This window comes from Crocodylus porosus, unplaced genomic scaffold, assembly GCF_001723895.1.
Source record: "Crocodylus porosus isolate Cpor-Errol unplaced genomic scaffold, CroPor_comp1, whole genome shotgun sequence".
Taxonomy (NCBI): Eukaryota; Metazoa; Chordata; order Crocodylia; family Crocodylidae; genus Crocodylus; species Crocodylus porosus.
In genome coordinates, this window is record NW_017728917.1 from 30,723,400 (window position 1) to 30,738,075 (window position 14,676).

The window sequence follows — 14,676 nt, forward strand, 5'->3', positions numbered from 1 at the left end:
AAGCCCTGCAGAACCCCACTGCCTACATCCCTCCGGGCTGAAAATGACCCATCCACCACCACTCTCTGGGTGCGGTCCTCCAGCCAGTTGGTGACCCATTTGACTGTGTGGGTATTGACACCACAGCCCCCCAGTTTCTTAATGAGAACAGGGTAAGAGACAGTGTCGAAGGCCTTCTGAAAGTCCAGGAAGACTATGTCCACACAAAATTATTTGTGTGTCTTCTTTCTGGGTCTCACTATATTGATACTTATTTCTAAACTTTCCGATTCATAAATCAAACCAAAAAAAACAAGAATTAACATTTCACATCATTCCACTCAGCATTTTTCTCACTTATTTACAAGTTTAGTAAGTGCTAAAATGTATTTATACAATGAATGAGCCTGCCTCCTCCAACACAGAGTGAGGCAAATTGCTCTGAGATCCAGAGTAATAGAAAAAGGGATTTTCTCAAGCCAAGCAAAAAACTTAGTTTGGTTCACAGGCAGTTCCAAAGTAATGGGAAAAAATATTTCGTGCAACAAACATACCTATTAGTATTCAGGTCTGAAAGGACACCCACTTCCTGTGTGTTCCTGCCCTACACAAACTCACTAGAAATGGGAAGCGCCTGCTATATCTAGGGCTGCACAAAGCTTCAGTTCATGATTTGACTTGAAGAAGATTTGGCCTGATTTGGAGGCTGAATCTCTAAATCTGAATCAAATAGCTAGAAGCTTAAAACCTTCTGAATCGATTCGGAAAAGATTTAGAAGAGATTCAGAGATTCTGAAGATGGTCTTTCTGGGGGAAACAGAAACTTAGAACAGGGAGGGGGAGCAGGGGGTGGGGGGTGGAAGGACTGACATCTCTAGCAGGCCAGTGAGTGTGATTTCTCTCTGAGTGCCCTTCCAATCACAGTGTCTGGGGGAGGGACATAGAAACAGCATAAAAGCCTCTGTCTGCAGGCTTGCTGTGCCTTTTGTGAGCTGGTTCTGAGCAAGCAACAGTGTCAGAAAGGTAGTGAACTGCCTGGCTTGCTTCCTAGTTAGTCAGCTGCATGCTCATTTTTGTTCTTAAAAAGGATTGGATAGCATATATGTTAGCTTATCTTAGCTTAGCTTAGCTTAGAATCTTGCTACTTAATACTTAGCCAATTAATTTATTTCAAGTTATATTTGTTCTCTTTTTTTTTTTTGCAAACTTTTAAAACAGAAAGCTCAGTGTTTTCTCTGGCCCTGTGATCCATCACTGTACAGGGAAGCACACATTACACACACTCACACGTCATGGAAGAAGTCAGATATTCATAGAAAAAGAAGAGCTTGTATATAGTTATTACATTAGCTATTAATATTATTATAGTTAGTTTTAATAGTTTACACACTGACTAAAGACAACACAGAAGGAGTCAGATAGAGATTCAGAAAGAAACACAGAACAGTACAGTAGGCCTGTGTGAGCAGGCAGGTATTTGATCCGGCTTCAGATCCAGCTGCTTCAGATGCCAGGGATCCAATCCGGAGATCCGGACCGGGTTCCCGCTTTGATCCGGCTCCGAGCTTCTGAGCTACCTCGGAGATCCAGCCATAGGATATAATGGGGGATCAATGAAATATCTATAACTTTGTTTTTGTCTAATTTAGATGAAACTTGCAGGGCTGGTAGCTTCTGCTGAGAGCATGAAGCCTGCCAGGTTTCAAAAAGATAAATGCAGGAGTTTTGGGGGAACTGCACCCCAGATTCTTAAAACTCAGGTCATGAGTATGTGTTACACCACAGTGGGGTCAAAATCGCAGGGGTAATGGCCCCTGGTGAGGCCACAAAGCCTGCTAAGTTTCAGGAAGATAGGTGCAGGAGTTTGGGGGAAACTGCACCTCAAGCTGCTGACAGGCAAAACTCATGACATGGATGCTTGTGCAACTGACTGTCTCTATCTTGGGGCAGTTGATTGTCTGTATCGATTATTTCCTCTCCTTAGTCTGTGGTTTTGTAGGTGTTAATCATTGCTAATTAACTAATTATCTAGTGGCTACTAGTAGCTAGGTTCTGTGTCTTGAGCTAGTTCCTGAGTCACGAGTTTTGCCTGTCAGTAGCTAGAGGTGCAGGGCCCCAGAACCCAGAAGCCCTGCACCAATCTCCGTGACAGCTGGCAGGCTTCATGGCCTCAGCAGGGGCTAGCAGGCCTGCAGCTTTCACCCTGCTGTGCCTTAACACACACGATGTCACCCATGTCATGAGTTTTGCTTGTCCGCAGCTTGAGGTGCAGTTTCCACCAAACCCCTGCACCTATCACCTTGAAACTTGGCAGGCTTTGTGGCCTAACCAGGGGCCACCATCCCTGCAGTTTTGACCCCACTGTGGTGTAACACATACACATGACCTTGAGTTTTCAACAATTTGGGGTGTAGTTCCCCCTGAACTTCTGCACCGATCTTCTTGAAACTTGGCAGGCTTCATGCTTTTAGAAGTGGGTACCATCCCTACAAGTTTCATTCAAATCAGGCATAAAACAACAAAGTTATATATATTTCATTGGTTCCCCATTATACCCTATGGCTGGATCTCCAAAGCGGCTCTGAAGATTTTCCGGAGGAGTTTGGAAGCTCTGAACTGCTTCAGAAAGCATAAAGAAGCCAGAACTTTGATCCAGACATGCTGCTTCAGGTGCCGAAGTGTCCAAAGCTACTCCAGATCCGAAGCATGATCTGAAGCCTATAGTACAGTAAAGGAACACAACCCAGAAGAAGGAGAGAGAGAAGTCAGACAGTCACCCATTCAGAGTCAGGGCAGAAAGCACATCACTGAACAACAACACACACATGCACCATATACTTTATTACAATCAATCAATAATCAAGCCGCAGTCTACTGTACAAAGTGAAGCAAACAAATCAGAAAAGCTAGAAGGGCAAGAAGAAGTCCTAAAGTCACCCAGTTGGAGTCAGGGCAGAGAGCACATCACCGAACAACAGGTGAGCTCAGCTTAGCTGCCTGAGATGCCAGCTTTTGAGTTGAAAAAGCCTATGTCAAGCTGAAGAAGCTCCTGCAGTTTGTGTCTCCTGGTCCTGGATGGAAGGAATAGTAAAAAAGCCAGAGGCTGGCCTGGCAAGAAATGCAGGCAAAAAAGCTAGTCAGTGAAAATGGAAATGAAGGCATCAGGGATGAGGAACAGGCTGGGGTGGACGGGGAGGAAAGGGGGATGTAGCAGCGCAGGTAAAATTGCAGAGGTACCTGGAGAGTCAGATGTCCAGCAGGTTGTAGTGTGTCAGCATTCCACTGACTCTACTAGTGCTGAGTCACCTAAGTTATTTTTACCTGTCTCTATTTACAGTGCTGGACCGGGATGAGGCTGTAGTGGAGGAGACCTCACTGGGGCACACTGCAGTGTTGGGCAGAAGCCCCAGTCCCAGGAAGGGCACACCTGAATACACACACAGTGTCACCCACCCATGTCATGAGTTTTGTCTGCCTGCAGCCAGAGGTGCTGGTCCCCAGAACCCAGATTTCCCCTGCACCTATGTCCTTGACAGCTGGCAGGCTTCGTGGCTGCATCAGGGCCTGGCAGGCCTGTAGCAGTTTTCTTCACCCCCCTGCACCCTAAGACAGACACAGCTGGCAAGCTTCATGGCCACAGCAGGGCTGAGCAGGCCTTTAGTTTTCACCCCCCTGTGCTCCAAGACAGATACAGTCACACAAGCACCTATGTCACAAGTTTTGCCTGTTAGCAGCTAGAGGTGCAGGGCCTCAGAACCCCCATGCATCTATCTCTTTGACAGCTGGCAGATGCAGTTTCCCAGAAACCCCAGCACCTGTCACCTTCAAACTTGGGAAGCACCATGCCCTCCACAAAGGCTACCATCCCTGAAAGTTTCATCTGAATCAGCCAAAAAACAGCAAAGTTATAGATATTTCATTGACTCCCCATTTTATTCTATGGCCTGATCTCCAAATCTCTCTGAATCAGCTCCGAATCTTCCAAAGCCGATTCAGCTGAATCAAATTGCAAAACTGATTCAAATCTCTGAATCAAATCGCTGGCATCTGAATTCACCGAATCCGAATTGAATAGTTCTCTAATCGGACAGGCCTAGCTATATCCTTGCATCCTGTTCTGGGGCCCTCTGCAAGTCAGTATGCTTCAGTGCTATAGCAGCCAGGGGTCTTCTACACATCAATTTTCTTGCTGTTCTCTTTTCCTGCATTTCAGAAATTGCTACTTGCTCAGTTTGTGAACTTTCTCCACTTGCTTTATGCTCAAAATAAAACTCCATATATATATAAAACAGTATGATTGGTATTTAATACAACATGTTAAGATAGGTTCATTGACCCAATGTGGTAGAATTGGGACCCAGGGATGGCTATGACACCCCCTGGTGGCCTCGTGACACTTGCTTTGCTTCGAATTTCTGAGTACTCTCTGAGTTCTCTTTTACCCACTTGTCTGTACCACCTTACTGTTAAATCTTACTGGGAGAAAAGGAGGCTGCCCAGGGTCCCAGAGTGAGCTTTTAAATGTTAGGTGGGCCCTCCCAGCCTATTGGTGCCCCAGGGCACGAATTACCTTAATGGCTAATCTTGTGGCCTCCAATCTCCCTTACAGCCACACACAATGCCTCCGAGGTGTTACCAATCACCATATAAGTGGGCCCTTTGCCCCAAAACCACCAGGCCACCTCAGACGTCAGTTCCCTTGTTGGGGCCTCAGCTTTCTTGGCCTCCACCCCTCTGGCTGGCTCCTTTTTAGTGTGGACCCACTGTACTGGATCTGGCTTCCTGGGCTCCAGTCCTAGTTTTTTCCCATTTGGGCCCTGGTTCTCATGCCTCTTGGGCACTGGGCCACCTGGCCTTGTTCTAGGCTGCAACCTTTTGCCTGGTCACCGCCTCGCTGCACCAGCCCCTGGCAAAGCTCAAAGCTGTCACGTGCCCCTCAGGCACTGCTGGGACCTCCATCTCCCTTTCAGTCCTGAGCCAGTTCACTGGTATAAACCATAACAAAAGAATCAGCTCACTGGCTGTAACCCAAATATCTAAGCATGCTGGTTGCATAGCACAGCACTTCTCATCCCATGCTTAGCTCCTTATAAGCTCTCAGACCCTTACTTATAGTTGCAGGGTCTCAGTCCATTTGCTTGAGCTCTAGCCATCTTGGAGCAGAGCTTCTTCCCAGGGAGCCTGCTTAGCCAGACTGACTCCCTGGCTATGACTTTGAGCTTATTATTTCTCAAGCTCTGCTCATGTCAGTCATGTGTAGGGTCCTGAAAAACATGTGATTTTGTGGACTGAGCAGATACCATGAAATTAGCCCCACACTGCAATGTTTAAGGGTCATGAGCCTGTGCCAGAAAAAAGCGTGAAAGCATAGGTTTCCCTTTGCAGCATGGCAGCATTCCAGCCTGTGAGAGGAAACCTGCGCTTTCACAGCCTGCAAGTGGCTGCTGGGGGCATGGCCAGGATGCAGCCAGGCAGCCAAATTAAGGTAAGTGTATAGGGAGCAGAGGGGGAAGGCAGTTTGGTGGGCCATAGGCGAAGGGAGAAAATATTATTGGGGGGGCTAAGTGTACACCCCCGCACAACCCAACAGGTAAGTTTGTGGAGGGAAAGGGGGTGCGGGGAGAGCGAAGGAGCATTGTGCAGGGGGCAGATCAAGTCCTCTGCAGTGAGGGATGGAGTAGGGTAGAGGCAGGGGCAGGGTGAATGGAGCCCCAAAGCAGATGGTGGGTCAGTTGAACCCTGGGCAGCTCATTCGGGGGGGTCTTGTCTCTACGTGCACCCCAAGAGAGGCACGAAGGGCACCCCCCCCCCAGATTTGTGCATGAAGTGGAGGTGAGCTGCTGCTGCAGGCTGGGCTCTGTGCCTGCTGCTGTTGCTTCAAGAGCCACATGATGGCATGTGTTTGCCGCCGCTGGGCAAGCAGGCAGGCAGGGATGCAGTGCAGCGCGGAGGCAGCAGCAGGCACATATGGCTCCCCAGCCATACACTAATTGGGTGTTTCTAATTGGGCTTGCTGGCTGGCTAGTCTGTAAGGGTAGCTTATTGCAGCTGGCCAGCCTGTTTGCCCTATTAGGGCTTGGCTTGGCTGCCTGTGGACCTGCCCAGTTTGCAGCTTACAGCTCTGCAACCCATACGAGGGCCACTCACATGATCAGGGGACAACAGGGCAGGCCTTATGAGGACAGGCTGAGGGACCTGAACCTGTTCACCCTCCAAAAGAGAAGGCTGAGGGGGCATCTTGTGGCCTGTTATAAACTAGTCAGGGGGGATCAGCAGGCATTGGGGAAGTCACTATTCCCCCATGCACTGCCAGGAGTGACCAGGAATAACGGTCACAAGCTGGCAGAGGGTAGGTTTAGGTTAGATATCAGGAGGCGCTGCTTCACGGTCAGGGCAGCTAGGGTCTGGAACCAGCTTCCAAGAGAAGTGGTGCAGGCTTCTACCCTGGGGCTGTTTAAGAGGAGGTTAGATGAACATCTTGCTGGGGTCATTTGACCCCAGTGCTCTTTCCTGCCATGGCAGGGGGTCAGACTAGATGATCTGCTCAGGTCCCTTCCGACCCTAGAAACTATGAAACTGCTCCCATGGGAAGTTACTCTTCAAAAGGGCCACCACCTGTGTAGCTATGAGTCTGCCTGATGGTGGCTGGCTGGTCTATTAACAGCTAGCCCAAATATTAACTCTCTGCCTGCCTGGAGCCAGCTCAGATTACTACAGCTTCTCTTAAAATAATAGGAGCCCTCTGACTCCCTGTTACACCCAAGTTAAGTGTGCAAAATTGTGGCTGTGGCAATTCAAGTAACCATATGACTGGCAGGGTCCAGAAAAAAATAAACACCATCTCAAACCTTCACTGCCTCATCCACAAAAGCAGTTCTATGGCCTAAAAGGAACTCAGTATGAAAAGACCCTTGAGCTTATTTTTAGCTGTAACTGACTTCAATGCATCTGAAAGTAAGCAATTCACATGTGATGTCAATTGTAAGTTTGGTGTACCTTTGAACTGTTTTCAGATCCGGATAACGTGGTTCTTTTTCTCATTCCTCCAGGCTCCTCTCCCTATGGCACTTTCAGGCTAACATACCCATTCAGTACTGTTTTCAAAATGTGCTAAAACTGCAGTTTCTGGATACTCTTAAAGAAGTAATGGGGTGAAGCACCAATCCAAAATCCAATATTTAGACCCATTGGTCCTTTGGGAAATCAAGTGCTGTAGTCTACAACTTTGGTCATTTCATTTTTATGCCACAGTGCAAACCTAAAGGGATACTCTATCAATAGTTATCCTAACATATATACAAACACTTGAAACTTTGTTGTCATCTGCTTAGGCTGCATTTCAGGGCCAAAGTAATCACTGGAATAATCAGCTACATAATGAAGGGGCTAGTACTTTGACCTTAGACTGCAGTTTGTCGTTTCATAACCATGACAGTGCATTAAAACAAACAGTTAATGGAACAGGACACTTAAGCACACCCCCCCCCCACCCCCACAAGTGAATTTTTCAGCAATTATAATTCCCTATGAAATTTTATAGTAGAAAAGTTTTCATTAAGTTTGTTTTTGGAATTGTTAATGAAATTCCACACATGAAGAGTCCAAAAATTCAAAAACACAGTTTTACCCCCATAAGCTCTCTAATGTACAAGAGACTAGACAGAAAATAATATAAAAAATTCAAATATAGAGGAAAAATTGTTTAGTTACCTGTTCCACTTTTATGTCATAGTCTCCATGGACCTTTTTTCCACGAAAACTCTTGGCCCTGGAAAAAGAAAAATATTGCTATGTCAAGTACAGTAATAAATAAACTGGCTGCATTAGTGTACTTGAGAAAGAACATAGAATCACAGGGGAAACGGCCGGGGGGGGGGGGGGCGTGATGTGGGAGGTCCTTTGGGCTGTGTTACTGGCCCAGGGCATAATCAACTATATCAGGACCATTTCTGAGTGATAATTATGTCACCTGTTCTTAAAAACCTTCAATGACAGAGATTTCACAGCCTCACTAAGTAATTTAGTCCTGATCTAAAACAACATAATTAGAATGCTTTTCCTGAAGTTTAACCTGCATCTCTGAGCCCCTTACTTCTGGTCCTAACTAGAGATGATATGGAATAATGTTTTACCTTCCTCTTTGCAGCAACCCTTGATATCAATTTGAAGATTGATATCCTGCCTCCGTTCAGTCTTCTCTTCTACAGCATAAACAGTATAGGTCACATTTCAAGACCTCTGATAATTTCTATTGCTCTTTTCTATCTATCCAATTGGTACACATCATTTTTTTAATTTTGCTGGCTAAAAGTGGACACAGTATTCTTCGCCAGTGCCAACTGCAGTGGAAGGATTACTTTGTGTGCATCTTAAATATAATTTGCCTGTTTACGCATCTAATATCTAGTTTTGTTTTATTGTTTTTCTTTGTTTGGGGTTTTTTGCCACAGTGTGAAATGTTTGATTTATGATCTACTACAGGGATTTTCAACCTTTTTAAAGAAGTATACCCTTTTTAGTGGCAGCAGCTGGATGCCGAGTGGGAGGGCGGGGGTACAGTGGTGGCCACTAACACCACTCTGCTGCTGCTGCGCCCTGCCTTCCCACAGCCAGTCACACATGCAGCTCCATCTGGCCAATCACATGCCGCCTGTTAGCAGCTCATGGAGCTGCATGTGAGACTGGCCGTGGTAAAGCCGTGTGTGGCATGGGACAGTGGTGGCGGCACAGGACGCTGTATGGAGGCGGCAGCTGCTCCATGCAAGCTTCCTCCCCCCATGTCTGGCCAGCTGGGCAGTACCTGTACACAGTACACAGAGGGTACCAGTACCAGTACACAGAGGGGTGCTGCTGCTCTCGCCCCCCTCCCCCCTACCCGGCCCTGCTCCTGGGAGGTGGCAGTGCTCCATTCCTGCCTGGCCGTGTATACTCCCTAGGACCTTTCCAAGTACCCCTGATTGACAGCCCCTCTACTAGACTCTCTCGATTATTTTCTCTGGAAATGCTGCCTACTCAGTTCTTTCCCATCTTGTATTCATATTAGGTATAGCATGTTGTTGTTGCTCTTGTCTTCACTTAATTGTATCCTATTCATTTGAGACTGTGTTTCCACTTCATCAAGATAATATAAAATTCTAATCCTGTTCTCAATGGTGGTTGCACCCCTCCCCATTTTGGCATGATATGCAAATTCAATAAGTTTTTCTCTATTCCATCATCCAACTCAAAAATGAAAATATTGAGTACCATGACAGACCCCACCTGGAATCAAACTTTTTTCTGTTTCACAGGTAACTAGTCTGCATATGGCTTTCCAATTCATTGGGAATCCATGTGAGTTATTTCATCAACCATACTTCTCTAGATTGCTTAGGAGAAAGTCATGAGACAGTGTCAAAAGCCTTCTTAAAGTTGAGATATATCATATCTGCTACTTCTCTATATACAAGATTTGACACCCCATCATAAAAGCAATTAGATTAGTTTGACATGATTTGTTACTGATACATCCATATTGGATATAATTTATCACCTTATCTTCTTGCTGTGTAGGAAATGTTATTTGATTATTTGTCCAGATATCTTCCTGGAAATTGAAATTAGGCTGACTGATTTATAATCCAATGGGTCCTCCTTTTCCTCCTTTTTTAGAGACAGGCACTATATTTATTGTTTTCCAGTGTTCTGGAAGCCCATCCATCTCATAAATGTATTGGTAACAGCTCTGAGATAGCTTCAGTCAGTTCCCTAAGGACTACGTGATGAATTTCATGAAACAATGTAGAAAATGATAGTTAGCCATGTCATAAACACAATGCGTTGCTTTGTCCAGTGATATGTAATCTATGTAGATGACTTGTCTGTGCTGATGAGGACAACAGAATCTGTCTTGTTGTCATCTACAACCCCCAGCTTGAAAACCTTGGATACATCATTAATCATCTGTAATCATTAATGACCAGTGAGCTGTCAGGGAGCTCTGCTGGGACACTTCTGCCATGAGAGCCAGCAGATCTTAAGCTCTGTGGCCTGAAGTGCATGGGACCCTGCCCTGTCCCCGTGTTCCACCTACCAGCTGACTGTCAGAGCCAGGCGGGGGTGGTTGTCATGGCCCCCATATGGCTGCAAGAACTACAGGTCTGCCTGGGTTCCAACAGTTAGCAATGGAGGCTGTGGAGCTGATCAGGAGAGCTGGACATGAGGGGGTGTTCATTTCAGCACTTGTGTCAGCTGATCATCGGGGATCCAGGTTTTCTGTTTCCCACAGAAAAACAGAAGAAAATGCAGATTTTCCACTTTAACCAAGAAAAACACAGATTTTTCCTTTTAACAGAGAAATGTACAGATTTTCCACATTTGCAAAAAGCTCTCTGCAGGCTGGCAGAATTACAGCCTGCAGAGGGCTAGGGGAAGTGAGAGGGGGGTGGTCAGGCAGGAGGCTCCATGTCCATGTGTGCACTCACACATATGCATGGCTGCGGGATTGAGGTCCCCATAGGGCGGGAGGGAGGAAGTTGGGCAGGGCTTGGGCTGGGGTTGGGGCTGCTGCCCAGCTGGAGCCTGGGGCTGGAATGCACAGGTACAAGGCCCAGGCAGGGAGCAGGACGGGGCTGTGGGAAGTTTGCCTGGAGAACGGTGCCAGGGATCGGACTGGATCCCTGCCACTGTCCACATTCTCAGTGGGAGCACAGTGGGCACATGCCCCCCAGATTTGTGTATGGGGTGGGGGTGGGCTGCCTATCGCAGGCTTGGGCACCCTACCCTGCCATCCCAGCATGCAAGACCCAGCACTTGAGGGCAGAGTGGGGCAGGGAAGCTCCTTGCCACTGTGAGCCCTGTGCTGCCCTGGTGAAGTGCCTCCTGCCAGCCCAGCAAAAGTGGGAGTGGCAGAGCAGATTTGTGCCTCTCACTGCTGCTGCGCAGAAAAGGGGCGCTGCGCCAAGGCGGCATGGGGCTTGCAGCAACAAGGAGCTTCCGTGCCCTATTCTGCCCTGTCTCACTGGGTCTTGCCCACTAGGCTGTGGAGGCCCCAGGGGGGAGGGCGGTATGGTAGAGAGCATAAGCTCACAGTGGGCACCCCCTCCAATGGTCTCTGCTCTATCCAGGCAGCCCATGGGTGAAGAGAAACCAGACTCCATACTCTACTCTGCCGCAGCAGCCACCACCTTCCACAGACGGCAGCCAGGGCTCAGGCACTGCTGGAGGAAGAGCACTATATATATATATATATATATATATATAGTGGCATTTCATTTTAATCACATTTTGGGGTTTTTAGTCAGAGAATTTGCAGGGTTTATCAGAGAATATGAAATTTTTAAACAGAGAAAACCAGGATCCCTGCTGGTCATTGACACCCTCACAGGGAAGAGGGCAGGCTGCTAGTGACTGTCTCTCGTGGGGCCAAGGGACCCCAACAAGCCCCATAACCCCCTGGCTGGAAAGCCTGCCTTTAAACTAACTTTGTAGCTCTCCAGCAAGGGAGCTGGAATGCCTATACATCCCAGACTGCTATATTTTTGTAGTGGTACCAAGTGAGAGGGTACTATGTACTATGCAGCACTAACAATTAACACTTCTCCCTACCTTCATACCTTTTTGTAGTTGTGCCTATTTTGTGCCTTGGCCTTTCTGATTTTTTTCCCATACATGTGTCAGTAATCAGAAGCCAGGCTTAAGTTTTCTTGTGATCTTGTATGTTATGTACATATGCACACAGTAGATTATACAGTGATGTATTGCATGAGTACATCCTCAAACCTACATCTTCTCTTTCTTTAGGAGCCTTTCAATGGTCTTACTTTGGAAAAATCAACCTCCTGACATAAGAAGTATCTCTTATAAGATTAAAATACATTTCAATCCATTGGTTAAAATATTGTCAAATAGTTATTGATTACAAGATTTTACCCTGCTCCTGCTAAAACCAATATAAAAAGTAATTATCTGAAAAATGAACAGGATCCTAAAATTAAACTTGTTACTCTATTAGGGCTGCTTGAAACTTTGGTTCCTGATTCAGTTCGGCAGAGATTCAGCCCAATTTGGTGGCTAAATCTCCAAACCGAATCAGAGGACACTATAATTTCTCCAAATCGATTTGGAACCCTCCAAATCAATTTGGAGAGATTCAGACAGATTTGGATGTAGATACAGCTTTAAATATTTTTTCTATATATCTCTAGGTAGCAGGGGCTCTGAATGCATGGAGGCTCCCCAGCGTGCTAGGCAGCAGACCTGGAAGTGCACCAGAAGCACTTCCAGTCTACTTCCTGGTCCACCAGGGAGTGTGCAGGGGAGGCCCCCTGCGCTACAACCTGAGCTTGGTGATTGGTGACTCCTGTATCTGGTGGGGAACCTGGGGCCCCTGCAGCCAATCACCAAGCTGGGTGTGGGGCACGAGGGGAGGCAGTGCACTTCCTGGCTGACCTGGAAGTGGACCTGAAGTCCTTCTGGTCTACTTCTGGGTTCACTGCTGAGCATGCTGGAGAGCCCCTCATGCTCCAGTGGGACACTCCATGCACCCCAGCACTGCAGCATTCATAAGCATTCTACCTCAAGGTATGTAGAAAAAACACTTCTCAAGCTGTGCCTGTGTCCCCATGCCCCCCCAGGGTGCAAGCAGCGGTGGGAGCCACCTCCCCCCCATGAGCTGCAGCTCTGCCCCACCACCCCACCTGGGCAGTACCTGCCCCTGCCCCCCCTCACCCTGGGGGGTATTGATCTGCCCCCACCACCCCTTCTCTCCCTCCTTTCCCCTCCTCCCTCTCCTTCCACCACAACAGACTGACTAGTTGGAGGCAGCTCTCCACACTGCTGGCTGTGCTTCTCACTGCCTGAGTGCTGCACTGTGGCTGTACGCAGAACATCCATTTATCAGCCAAATTATCAGCCCCATCAGGCTGATATCCAATACAGCCAGTTCTCTTTATATTGGTACCAATCCAATATTGGACCAATGTATCAGTGCACGTCTAATTCTTAAGTAATTATTCCATATTTTATGGTTGAGATTCTGAGAATTTCAGATATATAGCCCTTAATGAAGAAGACCAAAGGCAAACATCAACACTATAATGTTACTGTCCCTTCTTCTAATATCAGCCTCTCATCCTGACAACAGTGTTGCTCTCTGCTGAATGGCAGCAAGGGCTTGTAGCCTTGCAGACTAGTTTTCAGTGGAGAAAAATACAGAGAGGAGAGCTTTCTTCATCCAAAGATTTCAGCTCAGTATCGAAGGCCTGTTTCTTAAGGAGAAATATGCCTTAAGATCTGACCTCTCCTAGAACCCCTGGCAGAAAGCAAACTATCCCATTGCTTATATTGCCCCCACCACACAAAATGGCTGCTTAACTCAAATCTAACCATAACAATGTCTTCCAAAGTATTACAATGAGAAAAAGAACTTGGAAGCCTCTATGGAACTTCACCAATTTGCAATATTTTCCATAGTAAAATTTACCTAATTAAGCTCATTCTTTCCTATTGATGAAAACTATTATAAAATTGATTCTATACAGCAGCACCTCTAATTAATGCATTCTAGCCAATTCTTTTATAATTCAAGTCACAGATGGTCTTTTCATCCATCCTCCCAGTCAGCTGTCATGGACGGCACCTCAGTAACTGCATTAGAGAGGTCAACTCACAGCTTCGAAGTTGGTGCCATTGTACAGGGTTTGGATTCCTTGACCATGACCTGTACTTCCAGGATAAGGCCTTGTTTGGACGAGATGGGCTACATCTCTCTCCAAGAGGTAAAAGCCTGTTCTCTTCCAGGTTGGCTGATCACCTGTGCAGGGGTTTAAACTAGGTTCATCGGGGGATGGGGATGTTGTCAACAGAGTGAAACTAGGAATGATGAACCATGAGCCAGGTGCTGGAACAGTCTAGGTAAGTACCAAAGGCCCTGCTAAGCATGAGGATGAGGAACTAGTAAGGGCACCTATTGAGGAACTAGTAAGGGCCTTAGATGTCTCTATACTAAGGCTAGGAGTATGAGGAACAAGCAGGAGGAACTTGCATTCCTGCTTACAAACGAAGAATTTGACCTGGCTGGGCTATCAAAAACCTGGTGGGACCCTACCCATGACTAGGCAGTGGGCACTGAGGGCTACAGGCTGTACAGACAGGATAGAGTGGGAGAAAAAGAGCGGGGGTATTCAGGATAGAATGGGGAAAAAAGTGGGGGAGGGCATTGCTGTCTATGTTAGAGAGCAATATACATCTTCTATAGTTAAGTTGGGCCTAGAAGAAGGCCAAATTGAGGTACTATGGGTCAGATTACAGGGGATTGGGGAGAAAGGGACTTGGTAGTGGGGGTCTGTTACAGCCCCCACACCAGAGGGATGAGACAGAATTCTTGAGACAGCTCTCAGAGGCAGTGCACTCAAAGGACCTGGTTGTCATGGGTGACCTAAACTTCTCAGACATCTGCTGGGAGGAACAGGGAAACAGGCCTGCCTGTTCATGTAAGTTTCTAACCTGCTTACAGGACCTTCATCTATCACAGGAGGTAAACAATCCCACTAGGGCAAATACCTTACTAGACTTGGTGCTGGCCACAGGGGATGACTTGGTGGGGGATCTGCAGGTGCAAGGTAACCTAGAGGATAGTGACCACCTACTGATAGAGTTCACTATCTGGTGAAAGGTGGGGAAAATAACTATTAGGGCTGAAGTGCTAGGCTTCAGGAA

General features: G+C 47.0%; 1 protein-coding gene across 1 annotated transcript in view; it reads right to left on the reverse strand.

The window, feature by feature from the left end:
- SYN2 (synapsin II) overlaps positions 1 to 8,375 on the reverse strand; it is a 306,075-nt gene extending 297,700 nt beyond the window's left edge. Inside the window, exons 1-2 of the mRNA XM_019537021.1 lie at positions 8,364 to 8,375; positions 7,690 to 7,767 (exon numbers count right to left, since the gene is read on the reverse strand). Of these exons, the coding sequence (XP_019392566.1) occupies positions 7,690 to 7,767; positions 8,364 to 8,375 (90 nt within the window). The remainder of the gene's footprint in view (positions 1 to 7,689; positions 7,768 to 8,363) is intronic.
- Between the last annotated feature and the right edge of the window lie 6,301 nt (positions 8,376 to 14,676).